Here is a 20,352-nt window from a genome sequence, read left to right as displayed (position 1 = left end):
CGAAACTGAAATTGGAACCTCCGAGATTCGGCAGCGTGCGCGACTATCTTGGAGGCTGGTGCGTTTCGCCGATGCCGCTAGGAAAAAAAAAACGTAAAGGGGCTCGCCTTCGATATCAGCGATAACCGACGACGGCGTTGTAAACGACATCACCCTCTTAAGCACTTTAATTTGCAACACAAAAATATTACTGAGTTCTTGTTCTTGTTCCCCAGTGATATGGCGCAACCCACTCTGGGGTATTGGCCATGAATCGGGCGGTGAAGGAATTGTTAGCAATTCTTTTTGAATAAATTAGGGTGAAATGAAATAAGTATCTGGTAGATAGGATTTAAAGATTAATTTGACATCATCCTTCTTCTTTCTTGGAAATTATCATGCTAATTCCGAGTTTTATTTCATTCGCCTTCAAGCATTTCTGCATAATTTATCTTCTGTTTCTCTCTTTAACTCTTTTACCGCCTTTTATTAATTAATTCATTCATTCAATTTACGTTATGTTGTTTTAAATGTGTCCTCTTCTTCTTAGCCAGTCGCACGTCGTGGGTATGTGCCGTTGCATGAAAGTTATCATTATCATCTACTCTTTAAATAAAGTTTATTCTTGCTCTCTCTCTTTGATGCTAAGTATATTGACGAACTGGGCAGCTTTCATTGAAGTGCCTCCCCGTAATGAAAACCGATAGGCTGCGTATTCTGCGCCCGCTGCAATGAATGGCCGCTAATTGATATTTTTCTTTTTTTTTTGCACTGAGAATGGCGTCCACCCACTATGTGTGACTGGCCAAAAATCAGATTGTGTTGAAAAAAAGAAATTCGAGGCGGCTGTTCAAAGAGCCAACGAGGAGTATAAAAACCGAGGCCAAGCGCATCAAAGAAAACGAGAAAGAAAAAGATATACGAAAGTAAACGAAATTACAAACTCTTTAGCAAAGTAAGCACATTGAATCAATGAGAAAATAATCAATGGCAAAACAAGCATGCCTGTGACAGTGACCACGAAAAGCGCTATAGAATAACAGGAACAGTTAAATTCAGGCAGAGCCAACCCGAAACGACGCTTCCGAAGCTCCTTTCTCTCGAGAAAAGAAATATTGTGGGACAGAAAGAATCGACCAGTTGTTCCGAATTTAATTACAAAGGGAAGATTAGTGAGCACGGAATGATACGAGTGCCGTTAATAATAAATTATGAAATACTTCTTTTTTCGGTGTACGCGGCAATCCAATCTTGTGGTAATCTTGTGGCAATCCAAGGCTCCGGTGCGAGCACCAATCTCGAGCATCCAGTGGGAACTAGAGTCTATAGTGAGTCTAAAATGTAACGTGCTGTTTTCCTTGGTTCGGTTTGGTTTCGTTTCGTTTGGTGCCTGGAAATACAGCTCAACCCACTACGGATGATCACCCGTGAATCCGGCAGTATGTAGTAAAAACAAACAGAAAACTAAGATGGAATTTTACAGATTATAGAAAACATGTTAAAGGGGTATCGTACGTTGGTAATGCGGGTTCTATAGGTGTATATGATTTGCTGCCGGCCGTCTGATCCATCGTGAAAGAGGAAGAAAACGCCACGCACGTGCGATCGGCGAACGTGGCGTCCCGCTTTTGCCGCACGTTCGGAGGCCGAACATTTGTAGCGTGTCCGGGGCCGCCTCGTCGCTGGAAATCGACGCCGGCTTCGACGACGACGCCTTTGCATGGTGAGCTCAGCACTCGCGGAAAGAAAGACTTCGCGTCGCTGCTCGCGCATTTGCACTTCGCTGCGTATCGACGAGGGCGCACCGTTCTTGCACGTCAGCTTTGCAGCTGAGGTGCAACGGTCGATCAGCCGACCATGTATCGTGGCGTACGCAGGACGGCTCTCTTCTTGGTGTCGATTGCCACGCGAAAGGCATCTCGAGACGCTTTATTATTTTTTTTGAACATGCTTTATGTTTGTAAACAAAAAGACGTCGCTAGCGCACAGACACGCTTGGACGGAATATAAAAGCAAACATGTTTTTTTGCGATTTCTCATCGAGCCGCTTAAATCCGCGGCCGCCGTAACCTGTGGCATAGCTTTTTCTTTAGAGCGCAGCTCCTAGGCCCCCGTTCATGCGGTGAGCGTTGGCGGCCCTCGGCGGCCGCGGCGTCCATCGACGTAACCGAGCGAACGAGTACAGCGAAGGATGAAGGAGCGAAGGCGCAGCGCAGCGGGGGATGAAAGAAGGCGATAGCGAAGATAGCGCGAGGAGGAAAGCGGACGAGGAGGGTATGGCGAAAGTGTGGGGGTGACGACCGCTACGAGATGGCGCCAGAGTAGCGCGTCGTTGTATGTTCACAGATGACACCATCGATAATGCATGCGACGAGCCCGTCCACCGATACCATATATGGAGACAAAGCACTGCATGAGCGGAGGTCTGTCTGCGGCGACTGTGAATCGCGCCCATGCGTCACCCACGCGCTGCCTCAACCTTGCGATCTCCCGATTAGCGAGGCAGTCACGCCACACTTCGTTCCATTTGCAATGTGCCGCACGAGACAGATTGTCCGCACCAGCCACGCTACTGTCAGCGTTCTCTTCCTAATATAAACCATGTACCAAAAAATCGTGATACGAGATATTGACATGAGAAATGCAAATGCGTACGTATAGAGCTGCGCTCAAATTTTGCTTTAAGGACTATCGTAATCGTCGGTGAATTTTTTCCCTCTACAATGATAAAAGATTCAGGACCAAGAGAATCGCACGCACCTGGCAGAATCAGCAGATCCGCGGTATAGCAACGGTATCCAGCTATGAGGGTTGATCCAGAAATAAGGTTCCCATCAATTTTAGAAATAGACAACTTTATTTATTCTCAATGAAATTTACATCATTGGAAAGATGAAACTTTGCTCTATTTTTCTACTTAATCACCTTTTTTTCACGCATTTTTGTAGGCGGTGCTTCAATTTCTGTATCTCAATATCCCGATTGCGCTGCCAACTTGTTGAGGAAGCGTTTGACCTGTTTTTTGACTTCATCGTCGCCCCGGAAGCGTTGGCCACTCAAATGTTCCTTTACCTTGGAGAAAAAGGGATAATCACTAGGAGCGAGGTCTGGACTGTACGGTGTGTGGGGCATGACAATCCACCCAAAGTTTGTCAAAAGTTCCTGGGTTTGACGGGAGTCGTGAGGTCGGGCGTTGTCGTGAAGCAACGTTACACTGGCTGCCAGTCGTCTTCGCCGGCGGTTCTGGATAGCTCGCCTGAGTTTTCTTAGTGTTGCACAATAACTGTCTGAATTGATTGTTGTCCCACGTTCCATGAAATCGATCAGCAGTATCCCCTTATGGTCCCCAAAAAACACTAGTCATGACTTTGCCAGCAGAAGGAGTTTGTTTGAACTTCTTTGCGACTGATGACTCTGGGTGACGCCACTGTTCGGATTTTTCTTTCGTTTCGGGAGTGAAATGAAACACCCACGTTTCGTCTCCCGTAACAATGAAGTCCAACAACCCTCCCTTATTTTCTTGACACTTTTGAAGAAACTGGCGAGCACAGTCAAGGCGTTTCTCGTTGTGGTCAGATGCCAATAGCCGCGGTACCCACCGAGGACAACACTTGTGATGCCCCAATTTTTCAATCAAAGCTTTCTGCCCTGTACCCTAAGAACTCCGAGGAAATCTGAGCAACAAGTTCACGGACGGTGATCCTCCTGTTTTGAAGCACTTCGCGTTGGACCACCTCGATAACTGCCTCCGAAAGTGGCGGCCTTCCACTCCGTTCTTCATCGTGAACTTCCTTCCGACCGGCACTAAACTCCCTGCACCACTTTCGGACGTGTTGAACGGACATACACTTGTCGCCATACACCTCTGTCAACTGACGATGAATATCCACGGGTGGGTGCCCTTTGGCGCGCAAAAAAGCGAATTACGGAACGAATCTCGCTGTTGGCGGGATCATCGATGGGCGAAGTGGGGGAACAGCCGCTCGCAGGCAGTGTTGCCGGATCTCGCCTCGCACCTTCCCGTGTGGCTGGAGCTCTTTGAGAACCTTATTTCTGGATCAACCCTCGTATCTCTAATACGCCATGGCCTATAGAGAAGGTCGACGGCGATCCGCTCATTAGGGCGCACCCACTGTGAATAGCAGTGATCCCATGCTACGTCGAGTGTCCCGGCGGCTGGGCGAGCATTTGTTAGGACAGCGCACGCATTGCGGCGTGCTTTAATGTGCGTTTGGTTTGTCCATATTTAGGAACATTGGTGCGTTTCTATAGTTCTGTTCATCTACCTGACGCTGAAGGCCAGTTTTGTAAGATCTCAGTCGATGATCGCGCAAGGTGATAGCGATAAATGTGAACGGCGTGCAGAGTAAATTCTAGAAGTGGTACGTGGTTTCTTCCCATTACTAATCGGGCGTGACGCTGGAACATTTGGAAAATTGGAAACATGAAAAACTGGGGATACGTTCTACTTCGGGACCACAACTGGTTCGAAACGCCTGATGACAATAAATGAACGAAAAAAAAGTACGTTGACACGAATGACGTGACAAGGATCATATTCTTTTCATAGCAGTGCGAAACTATATACATCGCCATTTGAGTCGGTTTTTAGCCGGATGACATCATTCCGCGTGGTTAGACATGGCCTTGTTTTGTCCCGAACGAAAAAAGTCACGTATTGCTTTGTAGTCGCCGCATGGCGTTTTTTAGGTGTTTGCTATCTACAGGTCGGAATCAGGTGAGCATTTTTTTATTCCTCTTGGGCGTTGAAGCAATGCTAGCCTCGACAATGCGTTGACAAAAAAAGCAACGTCATTGATACTGTCTATTGTGAGATCTTAAAAAAAATAACGTGTTCATTGGTAGCGCCCTTCTTTCTTGATGTGTGGTTCATTTACATTCCTTCCGCACCCGCTGCGTTGCTTAATGACTGAGGCGTTACGCTTCTAAGCACGAAGTCTCGGGATCAAATTCCGGCCGGCGCGGCTCCGTTAAATGGGGGCGAAATGCAAGAATACCCGTGTGTCATGCATTGAGTGCTCGTTAAAAAACCCCGGTGGGTCGACTTCCCACTACGACGTCCCTCACAATCAGATCGTGGATCTGGCAGGTAACACACCAGAGTTTATTTTTTAAATTCGTTCCATCTCCATTCTTGGAGGTGAAGTTCTGTGTATGCCTATCTTGTACAATCGTGCGAATGCAATTCTATGAGTATTTCAATTGACTTCAACGCCAGGCTGCATGGAACATGTTACAGAAGCCGTGGTTTCATATATGTAGAGTTCACTGAGCAACGACTGCTTTTCGATTGCTCAGTTTTTCACTTGTGGCGCCCTCGTACTCGGCATTGTTTTTCTGGTTGTGTACTTTTACTCTGCGCTTTTATTCAACAATTCACCGATTTCTTCATTATCTGTATCAAAGGGAAACTAGGCCGCTTACTTTAATGTTCTTAAAGTGTTTCAGGCGCCTCATTGTGTCGAATGGCCTCAATACGCTCGAGTTGATTAATACGAAAGCATTATGTGCTCCATTTCGCGAAAAATCGTCGTCGACGGCGGGACCGAAAGACGGCGCCAAAAAAATGGCCGACGGCGCAAAGAGTAAAAACACATCAAAAGGTGCTCGTATTGAGATCAAATTTCTTAGGGGAGGTTCCTGTAAACAAAGTAAATTAATATGTCTGTGAAAATTGCTATATTAATTGGTATATGTCTGGTATAAAATTGGTATAAATTGGTATAGTTAGGTCCGGGTGGGAATTGAAACCGGGCCTCCAGGGTGCGAGACGAGCACGCTATCGCGACGCCATGGCGGCTCCGCGTTTCTGGCTGACTAAATGTGTGCCTAGTGCTTGCGTCATTGGGCGCGTAACGGCGCAGCCAATGTGGAGGAGGTGGCGCTACGTCATGAGTGTATAAAATGAGCGCGTTCACGACGTTCCAAGGTCTACAACCGGTATAATGCTTTCGCATCCCCACACGCAAGCAGTCTTGAGTGTCTCCGCCGATTTATTTTTTGTCTTTTTCCCAAGTTCTCTTATTCTTGTTGCTGAGGTCACACAAGGTACGGATTTTTCTTTTGCATGTCGCTGCTTGAGGTGCGCTATACAATGTGCTGTAGCTTTTTATTGCTACCGATAAATGAATGAATCAATCAATATATTAACTAATTAAATAATTAATTTTGCTGTGCAATGTAAAACAGAGCTCCAAATATAGATTACTTTTTGACTATCACGCAGTAATCGGACACTTGGCTAACCCGGGAACCGGAGGCACGTTACAAGCGTTCCAAGATGCCCGAAGAAGATGATGACGATGCCAAGAAGAAGAAAAAGAAAGGCTCGAAAGGAAAGAAGGGCTCCAAAGGCAAGAAGGGCTCCAAGGGCAAGAAAGGTTCCAAGGGCAAGAAGGGCTCCAAGGGCAAGAAGGGCTCCAAGGGCAAGAAAGGAAAGAAAGGATCCAAGAAGGGCTCCAAGAAAGGCTCCAAAAAGGGATCTCCGAAGAAAAAAGGGGGGTCCAAGAGCGCGTCTCCGGAACGGGAATCGGGAGCGGCGACACCTGCGTCTAAATCGCCGTCGCCGCCCGCGGGACCCGTACTATCTGTCGACTGGTCAAAGAGGTGAGACTATTCCTTCACTCGTTAAATCTCCCTCTAGCATACCGGCCGCAGTCCACCCCCACTCACTCACTCTCACTCACTCACTCACTCACTCACTCACTCACTCACTCACTCACTCACTCACTCACTCACTCACTCACTCACTCACTCACTCACTCACTCACTCACTCACTCACTCACTCACTCACTCACTCACTCACTCACTCACTCACACTCATTTACTTATTTGCGCATTCACTCTTTCACAAAATTACTTAATCATACTAACTCAAGCACCACTCTCATGCACTCGCCAACTCACTTACTCACTCATTCACTCACTCAGTCACTCGTTCTCACTCATTTATGCGGTAACTCCTTCGCCACTCACTAACTTAAACTCACTGCATTTCGATGGGGGCGAAATGCGAAAATACCCGTGTACTTAAATTTAGGTGCACGTTAAAGAACCACAGGTGGTCCAGATTTCCGGAATCTTCCACTACGGTGTGCCTCATAATCATATCGTTGTTTTGGCACGTAAAAACCCATAATTTAATTTAATCTCACTCACGCCCTCACTCCCACCTGAGTGACTCACGTAATGCTTTCAGCTACTAAATTGTGTATGTGCTTTGACGAGATGATGCGACTCTTTTTATGAACAAAATGCGTCATCAATGACAGTGCACTAAATCGAGATTAAGTTCGAATCTTCAACGCCATGGAGTCGTTATGTAACTTAGACAGAACTCATTACAATTCGTGAGTGAAGAATATTAAGACTTAGAAGGTGTGTAGATTTTTCAAAGGCATTCGATAAACTAAATCATCAGACCTTAAACTCTATAATTCGAGGGTGTCTCTTGAGATATTTTCCAGGGCCTATTTCTTGCCCCACGACCACATCATGGTAACCAAGTGATCAGCTACACAATTGCCATTTCTCCTAAATGCATAGCTAGAATTATTTATCTTGTTTTTCCTCTTCTTTCATCCATTGTCTTATGGGATGTACTTGTTTTGTGGTATGTATGTAGTTAGGCTGCTACTATCGTGTTGCCAATGTGAGTATTTGTTTAGGGGTTACCAAACCTCACCAGCCTATATTGTGCGTTTTGCCTGCACTCTCGACAACTGCACAGTTATGCACTGTTGCCAAAATCAACTTTGTATTTTGATGTGAAACGGAGCTACCGCATAATACGTTCTGTTCGCTATTAATATCTATACCTGAAAACTCGGAGGAAGCTTCATCTCCATTTTAGAAGATGTCGGGAAAAATTCAAGCTTAGGCTTCTTTTTTTTTTTTCAACTTTCGCGAACCTTCGCGGTTTCGGGTAATTAACGTTACAGGAATGCTTGGTTACTTTTCAAACACCGCCTTCGAGCTTCACGGAAACGTCATTTGCCCGGCTCGTTAGAAAAAAAAATAATAAAAAGAAAATAATATGCCGCGTGCGCTGCCATATCGAAGATGGTTCAGTGTCATAACGAAACGGGCAAATCAGGGGCCGAATCCACAAAGCGTTTCGTTCGTGTCCTTTGCAACTTTGCCACTGTCATTAGCCTTCGCTAATGATAGGTTGTTCATTAGAATTGGGTAATGTTTTCTCTTACGAACAACATGTAGCGTGAGAGTTTTTTTATGAATACAGAACCAGATTTACCGGTAGTATGGTTTGGTGTGGTAGAGCTATTTGTATGCTATATGCTTATCTAAATGCGGGTTACATTCAATTATAAAATTGCTCATACCGAGGCTTACGTCACTTGACTAAACTATTCCTCGGAATTTCAAGAATGGCAGCCCATCAACAAATGTCATGAAACAACATCCACTTCGCCTGCCTTTTATTCGAAATATTTTCAGACTATTAAATATTAAGCGTGCAAAACAGTATCAGTGCTCAAACCTGCAAGTGACATCATTTCGCCGGCGCGGTTCTTTACGGCCAGCGTTAAAAGAGGTGCGTGTGCGTGCGTGTGTGTGCGTGTGTGTGTGTGACCGGCGAAACAAATGTATGATGGAACGCCAAGCAAAGCAGAACGAACTAATATTGGTGAACGCAGACACGTATATACTGAGCCGAGCGCGACATTGAGGTCGTGGCGTTGAATAACAGACTAGAACGTGCATACTAAAATTTACCGTGAACCGCCCATTGGCATAGCAACCTTGTACGTAAGTCTCAGTGAACGTGTGCTTGGGCGAGCTTTGCTTTAGAGGGAGGAGAAAAATTAGCCGCGTACACGGCATTACCAAAAATTAGTCACATCTTTCACTTCAGTGTCGTGAAGTGACGCACTGTTTTCACATTGGTATAATCTGCAAGGGACGTGCGGCACCCATCGTCTTTACAACTCGAATAAAGTTCTCTAACCTAGGTACTTTGCTCTAGGTGTAAACGAACTTTGGTCCACAACATGTATACGTGCTGGCGTCTTCTCCTGTGAATACAGCTTGAAGCAGGAGACTGTGTGTTAGGATAGCGACTTGCGCTGCGCCATAATTTCAGCTTGAGTTCCATGACTTCATTACTTGAACATATTAAAGGGAGCTAAGAAATAAATTTCAAATATAACATTGGCAATATATTTGCGTAAGACAAACAAACATTTTATCATTGCAGCACACACGCATACGCGCGCACACACATACACGCCCGCACATACGCGCACAAACACACGCACATACATACACAAACACAGAGTAGTAGTAGCGTTAAGTAGTAGCCACAACATAGGCAACAGATAGAACCATCGATAACATTAGAGAAACTTCCGATACAGAAATGCGCGTCTGTAGTGCGCGTTGTCTTTAGCATTTGTTAGCCGGTGAAATCCGATCGCCGAATAAAGATAAACAAGTGCGCGTGTCAATATGTTTAGGTTTTATGTAGGAAGTTTTTTGTTGTTGTTTTTATTACGCAAAACTAAGGTGGGAGATCCTACTTGGCCGCCAAAGAAACGTTATATACAGAACCGTTTGCCTAGTAGCACCTAGTGACATCCAACGTCCCCAGCTCGCAGTAAACGGCCAGAAGCTGACAAACCGCAAAGTGGTGGGAAGAACCAAAGAAAGCCATTGCGTTAAAAACAACGAACCAATCGGCAACATAGGATGGCAACGTGGCAAATTAGCGTATGGCTCGAAGAAGGTTGATCATTTTTTAAGGACTATTGAAGTAAGCAGACGCAAATAAGGGTTCCCGAGCATGACAGGACGCTTTGCCTGCGCGCAGGCGGCGGCCGTTCGAGAACGCCTTCACAGCGCAGGGTTTCTACGGCGACGGCATGTCACCCAGCCGCGACCAGTTTCTGGTCAACGTCCAATACTACGACAACGCACCTCCCCCGCCCGCCTACTACGACTACGGCGCTGCGGCGCCCATGATGCAGATGCAGCCCAACACGGTCATGATGGCTTCGCCCATGGGTGGAGACATGAGACCCATGAGGAGCGGCACCGTCCTCTCTTCCACCGAACGCGAGTACTTTGAGGTGAGAGAATGCGCTCTCCATGCCCCCGATCTGCCCTCTTCAGAAGAATGGGCTTGTTTTTCTTGTTTTTTTTTTCTTGCTGTAAGGCCAAGTAATGGCCAAAGAGAGCTGCTGTCCTCTTCAGGCACAACAGCTGGTGTCCAATAAACACCGGACACTTTTGTCACCGATGGTTTCCGGCGCCAGGCGCCGCGCATCGTTTAGCATAGTTCCCTAGTCGGAAAAGAAGTACGTTCCAGAAGGGCCCGTTCTGCGCGTATTCAGCCCAGTCGCCTAGCAACGGACATACGCCTCTTCTGTAAATCCCTATAGCATTTCTCCACTTCAGCTTCTGCGGTACGTTTTTTTCTTCTATGGTTAACCAGAAGGCATCGAACAAAGCGTTATGGCTGCGAATTTAGGTAATAGAATGGAGCTAAAGGAGAAGTGTTTTAAATCGTGTTCAAAAGTAATTTTATCAAGGATGACATGATGAGAGATGTAATTGGTAACTTTTTTGCAAAATAATAACTTTTAGTGCTTTTATGAGCAAATCTTCTCAACTTGTAACAGAATTTCAGCTACCAAAAGCTATAATATATTATGAATCGTGACGTTTAAACTTCTACATCCTCCTCTTTGCGGTGTAGTAATCGGTGCTTTGGTCATAATTCCGGTACTCAGCTAAAAACTATTTGATAAATTTTATTATTTTTGCGTTTATTTATTTGTATTGAATTCTAAATATTTATTAATAACAATCAAGCTAAGGAGAGCAGGCAGACCTTGCGCAGAGCGCGTGGAGACAATGGGCAGGGGTGCGAGGTTTGGGGGGTGCATTTAGGGAGATGCCGCTATAGCGGTTACACAACGGTGAACAATGATACATTGTTTCTGGTAATTTTTGAAATTGTAACATATTCCTTTTGAAGGTTATACGGAAGTCCATGTTCATGTCTGGGCGCAGCATACGCAGAATGGGCCTTTGTGAAAGGTATCGTAAAGAACATCTCCCTGTCCATCCATATCGTATACCACCTAGTGCTTTGGACAGAAGAGCTACCCTGTACAGGCTAGTTGGGTGTGTCGTACTATACTCCTTGTTTTAGCTATATAAAATTTATTGTAGCTGTGGCCATACTTATAGTAAATGCACAACTAATCATAAATGTGCGGGGGTTGAGTTCGCGCTTGCCATGTGCGCTGTTTTTGTTGGTCTTGACCGCATGCTTTTATTAACACTAGCTTCGCAAATTCCTCTTTAAGGGCGTTCTAATCGTCGTCATCGTCATCATCGTCTTCGTCATCGTCGTCGTCATTATCATAATCATCATCATAATCATCATCAATCTTCGTCCACTGCAGGAGGAAGGCCTCTTCTTACGATCTCCAATTACCCCTGTCCTACGCTAACCGATTCCAACTAGCGCCTGCGAATTTCCTAATTGCATCGTCCCACCTAGGCTTCGACCGTCTTCGACTGCATTTCCCTTCTCTTGGCGCCCATTCTGTAACCCTAATGGTCCACCGGTTATCTAACCTACGTATTACGTGACCTGCTCAGCTCTATTTTTTTCTCTTGATGTCAGTTAGAATATCGGTTATCCCCATTTTCTCTCTGATCCACCACCGCTCTCTTTCTATCTCTTAATTAATGTTCCGCCTAACATTCTTACTTCCACCGCTCTTTGCGCAGTCTTTAAATTGTTCTCAAGCTTCTTTGTCAGTCTCCAAGTTTCTTCCCCATATGTTAGCACCGGTAGAATGCACTAATTGTACACCTTCCTTCTCAATGATAATGGTAAGCTTGCAGTCAGAATCCCACAATGTCTGCCGTATGCGCTCCAAACCGTTTTTATTCTTCTGTAAATTTCCTTCTCATGATCAGGGTCCCCTGTGAGTAATCGACCTAAGTAAACGTACTCTTTCACAGACTCTAGAGGCTGACTGGCGATCCTGAACTCTGTTCCCTTGCCAGGCTTGATCGTTATCTTTATTCTATGCATATTAATATTCCCCCCACTCTTCCACTCTCTCTATTAAGGTCCTCAATCTTTTGTTGTAAAGTTGCTCTTAATCAGCCAAGTCTTTGACGCACTAAATTCAATGTTTGAGAACTAACTTTGCTTGTGGCGAAAAAAAGACCGCGTGCAGCGCATCACACTCATCTGAAGCGCAGGGGCAACCAATAATATGTAAAAATGATGGCCTCCGAAACCTTAACTGGGATATCGTGCTATCGACAGTGCCATGCAGGAAAGCGTTTTCGTTTTCCAACTCCGGACAACATGAAACGATGGACACGAAGGGTCCCGTTTGGGCAATTAGCCTGCAAATGCCTATCCCTGCCCTTTCTCATCCCCTTACACCTATGGAAGAGGGCCCCAACGCGACAGTGGCAGATTTGACCAAAATGTTCTACGAATATAAATTAGAACACTTTATTATCCATCTTTGGGGGAGCTACACGTACGTAAGGCAGAAACATGTTTTCTGTGCTTAAATGTAGCACATGAACAACTTCCTCGCCTCATCGCATTCTGTGGTTAACGGGCTTCTCACAGTACCGGTCACTCAGTGTTTCTATTAAGTGATGAGGCAATGCATGGCATAGTATCCTGGGCGCCATACACACGAAACTGCATAATCACGTACGTAGCCTACCTACTCTGACTTGGGACGAAGCACAGGGAAAAGACCTTGTATGGCTTATTATTCAGTTGAAAAGGTAAGCTGTGTAAGATGTATACGCAATGTGTACCCGTTTAGCAATCTGAAGCAATGCAATGTTGCAGTAAGGGTGCTCTAAGGGTGTTCTGCTAACAAATACACCTATTGCCGAAAACTGGAGAAAAAGAACGAAAGGCGCAAGGAGATTGCGTTAGTAGCCTACACACCCACAATGGTACAACTTTCTTTAGCCTATATCCTATGCAATTGTCGAATGTGCCAGACAGAAATGGACCACTATATGCAAGAATTGACTGCAACAGTTGACTGCAACAATGGTTTTTTTTTTTCAAAGGAATCCGGACTAAATCAGCTTGTTGCAGCAAGGGTATCACAAAGAGCATCACAGAACTCACTTTCATCTGTTATAGAGATAAAAGAAAGGGCATGGATTTCTGTTGTAACCACAACATTTATAATTGTCTCAAACAGTTAGGCGAGGATGTTTAATAAACATGAATCATATGCTGAAAGATCTCAATCTTGATGGTTTCTTATGAGATGGTTTCTCAAGTATGACTTCTAAGCACGTTGATTTGATTTTCAGGGTATCTGCTTTTCTTTCTGTGCTAAAACGGCTTTTGAGAGCGCTTTACTTTTGACATTATAGAGGGTACCTGCTTTTCTTTCTGTGCTAAAACGGCTTGTGAGAGCGCTTTACTTTTGACATTTTAGAGCGCATTTAAGCAGACGACAGTGAAAGCTTTCAAACGAAAACAAAGGGCTTTCGCTGCCATTCCAACTTCACAGAATGAAATGGTTGTCATCTGTCCATTCAACATCGCGGGAACGTTCTTCATCGGTGGTCGTTCCGCGCCGGCACTGTTTACATTCTCGTTGCTGTTCCCTGCGGCTCTCCTCGTACGCATGTTGTTCTTCGGGTGTAAGAACCATAGGGGTGCGCCACATCACAACGCAGCTGTTTTTAGCGCCGATACCTCTCCTGATTATACGCTGCTGTAACCTTGACGTCACGCTATTTTTCTCGGCGAGCGTTCTAATCTGTTCCGCATTTTGACATCTGCACCGCCGCACTGCACATGTACGGGATCACACGCAACGCAAACAATGAAACCCATTGCGTATGGGTTTGTTAGAAATCACTAAGTCCGTTTCTGTTGCCGGACGCTGAAAAAACTACGGAAGGTTAGTCATATACAGCTTTCGCTGTAAAAGGAAGTGCAAGGCTTGTTGCACAGAGCATCATGAGCACACTGCTCGCTATTGTACACCGGCGAGACGAAAAAGAAAGAGGCGCGGTAAATGCCTTACCAAAGGTGGCGACCTTTAGGATGCCTTGGGGGAGTAGAGAGTGAAAAAATAACTGAGTGAAGATTGAAGAAGCAGGTGAGCTCCATAAGTTCACCCCCTTCCCTCACTCCTGGATACCGGTTAAAGGGATGTGGCTAATAAGCAGCTTACACACGTACCTGTAAAGCGTGCTTTGCCTGGTTGGCACTTGTGTATTGCAAACAAAGCAACAGAGTGTGAACTTTTTTATTTATACATACATTGACATATTATTTGATGATGATGATATGTGGATTCTGGGGGAGTGGAGTGAAAAAAATAACTGAGTGAAGATTGAAGAAGCGAGTGAGCTCCATTAGCTCACCCCCCTCCCCTCACCTACTCCTGGATCCTCCGGGTAAAGGAATATCACGAATAAACAGCGTACCGACGTGCCTGTAAAGCGTGCTTTGCCTGGTTGGCAGTTGTGTATTGCAAAAAAGCCACTGAGTGTAAACATTTTTATTTGCACACATATCGAAATAATATTTGATGATGATGACATATAGATTTTATTCGCGCAAGAACCAGGGAAGGCCAAAGAGCGCCAAGAAATATTATTTCAGCCAGCATCATTAAAGGAACTGCTTTCATATAAACTTTCTTTAATCGCACGTCATATTCACTCGCGCTCCTTTTTGATGTTTGAAACATAGTTGAGGCTATCAAAAATTCGGAGGGCGCTTAAGCTTCGCCTTTAAGAGTGGAACGCGATAGCAGTCAAAGATCCCAGACTGCTTCTCACACTACCTGGCAACTGCAGTTTATGTAACCGTAATGTTTACCGGGAAGCGTTGGCGGTGAACGCTATTCACGAAGGCGAGCTTTCTGGTAGAAACGCGGCCTCTTGCATCGGCCTGCGATGTGGTACAGTCACTGTAGATGGTTCCCGCAGAGAGCCAGAGTTGGGCATAGTTCCGCCATCTTGCAATATACTTTTGTGCTGTGAAGCCAGAGCTCTCTTTCGCGCAGGGGCTCTTTCATTTATTACACCCTCAAGACCACAAAGGTATTACAGAGAGAATCCATTTCACAAGCTGGTTTCAAGCACTGTGGAAGGTACATGAATGCTTAGCCAATAGGAAGGATGAATTCCCCTCGAGATGTGCTCATCCGTGTCGCGTGGTCTGTTCAGCGTCTGCTTGCGATCATGTTACATGCTCCACGGTTGGTGGATTGACGTAAAAAAATTTGATGCCGTGACCATAAACTGCGTTTACACACATGCGACAGCAGGACTTCGCTTTACCTATACGATTTTCCTACAGTTACCTTGCAGCCTCCCTAGCAAGCAGTACGGGCAAATACCCTTACCAAATGTTCACCTGTGCCACAGCGTCTGCTCGGCGTCTATTTGGCATCTACTTTGCGTTTGCTGGCTACCGTCATCACGTACCATGCTAGAGCAGGGTAGTAAATTAATGATGCTGTGAATAATTAGGCTTTTATAGCTTTCTGCATCGTTAACGCATCACCAATGCTAATGCTGTGGCGCCATCTGCTAACTAGAAAGCAAATCAGCTTTATTGTTTCGAACAGACAGCAATGCGCTGAAAAAAAAAAAGTCCGAAGACAACCAAGCACTTCTTGTGAGCTGTGTAAATGCGAAAACGTCCAATTGAACGCTGAACGCCTTTGAGCGCTCCTCAGGGACCCCGAGCTGGGCTTCTGTTTTCCACGTGCCCCTCCGTTGCTATTCTCCAAGCGCAGTAACGTGGAACTCCGAACTGCTGCAGAGAAGCTACTCTGCAACATGGCAGCACCCATACAGCGCCGACCACCCGCTTCGATCCCAATTCGCGTTTGTTACCGACTCTCCACCTTATCAGCAAGAAAGAAGTAGCAGAATCCGTCATCGCTAAGTCTCATGTCAAGCTGAAGTCAAATCATTAGGTATGTGTTGTCGCAATTATTAAGATTGGCTGTTTGCTAGGACTATACCGCTTGGAGAATAGCAACGGAGGGGCACGTGGAAAACAGAAGCCCAGCTCGGGGTCCCTGAGGGAGCCCTATACAGTAACTCTACGATGCGGTGGTGGCGAGTGCCATCTGGAGGCGGTGCAAGGAAACGTGCGCGCCTCTTTATGGCCTTTGGATTTGAACGTGCCGACGCGCGCAAATCTCGGAGGCCATGGCGGCTCTATGAATTTTAGAAATTCTGGAAAAGGGGTTTGTGTTTGAGTTTCCGCGCAGCAGAGTTATGTTTTCTCGTATATTCAAGCTACAATCCGACGCCATCATATTTGTAGGTTGTGTGTAAGTCATACTTTACGATTTTTTTGGCGTATTTACACTTCAGATATTCAGTTAGTTCAGTAACTTCTTTGCACTACATGGAGGGCCTGCATGGCTGGGTATGCGTGGTTCGGAATAATTGTTGCCGAAAGGACGGTCGACGCTGGGTGCAGGACGCGGAACACCGACACCAGATTTTCGGCAACACGGGGCCCTTAACGCTATTGCGTTAAAACCTTCGAACAGACAGCAATGCGCTGAAAAAAAAAGTCCGAAGACAAGCAAGCACTTCTTGTGAGCTGTGTAAATGCGAAAACGTCCAATTGAACGCTGAACGCCGTTGAGCGCTCCTTCGAGCTGTGTATTGCGAGTAATGTTTTCGAGTTTTGCTGCGGGGTATTCTATCGAGCTTTGAAGATCCGCTGCTGTCTCACTTCATCAAATCGACGCATCTGTACTCCGCGTTACTGTCCTAAATGTTCACTGCGTTCCTAGGGGCTCGCCGCCGCCACTCGACGCCGCTCCGCTTCGCGTTTCCGATGTTTTTATATGGAACACTTTTTTTTTATTTAAGGAAACTGTCATACCTGGGCTCATAGCACTTTTACAGGTAGGCTACGGGACTAGCTAGGTAAATATTTAGCAGTGAGACAATATTTAACAATAAATTCGCTATAGTTAGCTAAACATTTAATTGTTCACATCCGTGCTCATTATATAATTGCGAAATTGAAGCCAACAAATAGCGAGGTCGTTTATGCCTAACAGGACTCCTGAAAGGCGTGATATTTGGTATATTCCGACTCGCGAAATACATTCATGTTGTAGATACGTTTCCCATAAGCGTGGCTTTAACAATTCTGCACGATCTTAGCTGGAACGCCAAATTTTATTGCATTAGCATTGTTTGGGTACTTCATGCGATTTTCGGGGGATATGTGTTTGTATTTATGTATGTTTGTATTCATATGTTCGTATCAAACCATTTTCGCGGCTACCTGGACCACTGGGTAGTCAGTGGTCAAATGGGGTAGCGCATCGGGCTTCTGAGCGCAGAGTTCGACACCAACCGTCGGCCCAACTTCGGTCACTGAGTATGTGGCAATGTGCACATACGTAACGCTCATCAACGAACCTCTATCGCGCCGGCATGAGTCACTGTAGATGCGAGACTGGGTAAGTGGCGCTGTTCGAATGAACTCCATGACGTCGACTTGGAGCAGTCGACATGTGCCACTCGGTCTGTGCCGATCTCCAATTACATATTTGATACTAACTAGGGTCACTGAGTACGCGCGAATAGGTGCGTGCCGCTCTTCAATGAACCTCTCACCAACATGGGTCACTTCAGTTTGTGCCACTGAGTATGCGGCCCAAGCCAGGGAACAATTCTCAGCGTTCGCAGGCACCGGAGCGCCACGCTTCTTGTCTCGGAGGCCACGGGCGCACTTCTCGGCAGTGCCCCTAGATGGCGCAGCGTGTCCATAAAGAATCGCGAGAGGGGAGCCCAGGGTGGTTGCCGCGTGACGTCTTTGGCAGTGTTCGCCATCACCGGCGCGCCATGCATTTCGGAGCCCACGCTCAGGCTTCGCGGTTGCGGCACTGGATGGCGCCGAGTGTTCTTAGGGAATAATTAGGGAGGCGCAAGAGAGGAGGCTCGCTGAAGTACGTGCATCATAACTCGTTTCTCCGGTGGCAATACGTCGCGTAGTTACACTGATTCAATGCTAATGCATTTCCGTCGACAGTCGTCGTGAGATGGCTTCCGCCGTAATATTTTGGGATATTTTTGGTGCATATACCTCGTAAGGGTTGCTGTGTTCGTGATTCCCAATAAGCTGACACGACTTCGCTACTCATTGCATGGCTTCTATTTAGAAATTATAACATGCGCCGTAAAGGGAATAGTTACTACGACATTCGACATACTTTAAATAACGAGCGGAATTGCTCTTAGATAATTCTTGGTAATTTCACGATAATTCCTCGATAATTCCTCTCTTGGACGATAATTCCCGAATTAAAGCCTCCTCTTAAGAGGAAGCTTTAGCTCGGGCCCAACTCCGTTGCTGCCTACTCAAATACATGTAAAACGCAGAAACGCTTTTCTGGGATAACCGCTAGGCTGAATTTAACGAAATTTGTTACATCATAGAGAGAAAGTAGACTCTAGTGGCTATTGGTAGCGGAATTTTGAACAAGGGCTGAATTTTTTATAAGAAATTTACAAAAATTGATAAGTTAAAAAAAATGGAAGTTTGAAGTTTACAAATTTGTCCCTCGTCATCAAAAACAGATATTGCTATTCTGTAAACTGCACCCGTTAGAGCGGAGAAATTTGATATATAGATTTACAACCTACTTGAATATGTTGCAATGTTTCCAATGGTTTTGCAAAAGTCATACGCGCATACGAATGATAAGTTGCAGAGCAACGTGTCATACATCAATTTTGTCAGCTTTATATGTGCTATTAGAAGAAATTTACAGAATTGTGATATCGCTTTTCATTACTAAGTTTTACAGAGTTGTAAACTTAATAGTTTAGTTATCTCTAGATTTGCGATTTCCGGCAATCTTTAAAAAAAGTTATTCGGGGGCCCTAAATCCTCTCAACTGCCCACTTATTGAAATGATTACACCTTGAAAAGAAACACTTTTGGCGGCATTCAACACGAAAGTCCTTGAATTTATCTGTGTATTCTGGTTCGATAACACCGTTCATCATTTTCAATGCTGCTGAGCTTCTGTAGAGCGGTTGTGGCTTATCAGTATTTTTTATTCTCCCTTCCGACGGGCCAAAATATACATATGTAGATTACCGTCAACAACTGCATCTGACAAGATAAAGAAGTAAGAACCAGTACCCAACTGTCCTATAGCTTCCTTATGTAGTTGTAATTCACAAGTGCCTAATTGTACAGGTCGCGTTTTGTAACGACTCATTCTTCATTTCTTACCACACTCTTAAAAAAGGTTACACCCTTTGTGTCGTATCTTGTCCGACAACGATAATCGTCATCTGTCTTGCCCGCATTTCCTTTCTTTAACGCTGCGAGACCGGTGCTTCCAAATCACGAACGGCTCGCGCGTTATCAGCGTGACACAGCATTCTCGACAGGAAAGCAGCGAGTGCAGTTTTCTCAAGAAACGAAACGCAAGCAAGGCAGATGGTAATTATTCTCGTGGGTCAAATATACACCCCAAAAGGTGTAACTGTTTTAAGAGTGCCTATAAATTGTGACAACGACGAGGGTATCACCCAGTGACTTAGGGCGAAATAGTGGGAATTGAAATGAATAGATACAAAATACCATCCCAGGTGCATGAATCTTTCATTGCGAAGTATGCCAGAAGTTCTCAGCATACTTGAAATACTCATAGATGCCGCCACAAAGGCACTAAATCTATGAGTTGCTTCCAAGTACTCTAGATGTAGAAGTAAATCCCCAGAGTTGGCATCACTATCCGTCAATGCACGGTGGGCCACTGATTTGCCGACCAGACGTTAGCGCCTCTTCGACCATCACCTCCTCCGAACAACCAGCAACATCCGGAGACATCGGTGTCTTTTCCTTTCTCTCCGGTTTATCTCCTTTCTCTCCGCTGGCTCTACCCACTCCTCGGTCTATCAGAGGAGAAAGTCCAGCCGCCGAACACGGGAACGGGGAAAGGATACAAAGAAAGCTATTCGCTTTTAGAAAAATATTCAGAAACCATCGACGAGAATAGTCAATGTAAGCGAATAGCCAACACGAACGAACGAACGAACGAACGAACGAACGAACCTAACCTAACCTAACCTAACCTAACCTAACCTAACCTAACCTAACCTAACCTAACTTAACTTAACTTAACTTAACTTAACTTAACATAACTTAACTTAACTTGACTTAACCTAACGAGCGAGCGAACGGACCCCCGATCATCGACCAGCCCACGAAAACGGCCGAAAGAAGCAAAGAAAGATATTCGCTTTAAAAAAAAGAAAGACGACTAAAAAGAAACGCTTTAAAAATAAAGGGGAGG

The 20,352-nt window shown here is 45.4% G+C and overlaps 1 protein-coding gene across 1 annotated transcript in view; it reads left to right on the top strand.

Annotated features, from left to right (window-relative positions):
* Positions 1-1,594: 1,594 nt before the first annotated feature.
* The window catches only part of LOC126546236 (membrane metallo-endopeptidase-like 1), a 69,680-nt gene continuing 50,922 nt past the window's right edge, over positions 1,595-20,352 (top strand). Inside the window, exons 1-3 of the mRNA XM_050194393.3 lie at positions 1,595-1,702; positions 6,227-6,606; positions 9,831-10,089. Coding sequence (XP_050050350.3) covers positions 6,281-6,606; positions 9,831-10,089 — 585 coding nt within the window. The 5' untranslated portion in view covers positions 1,595-1,702; positions 6,227-6,280. The remainder of the gene's footprint in view (positions 1,703-6,226; positions 6,607-9,830; positions 10,090-20,352) is intronic.

Source organism: Dermacentor andersoni, chromosome 3, assembly GCF_023375885.2.
Source record: "Dermacentor andersoni chromosome 3, qqDerAnde1_hic_scaffold, whole genome shotgun sequence".
Classification (NCBI taxonomy): Eukaryota; Metazoa; Arthropoda; class Arachnida; order Ixodida; family Ixodidae; genus Dermacentor; species Dermacentor andersoni.
This window is presented reverse-complemented; position numbering and strand designations above follow the sequence as displayed.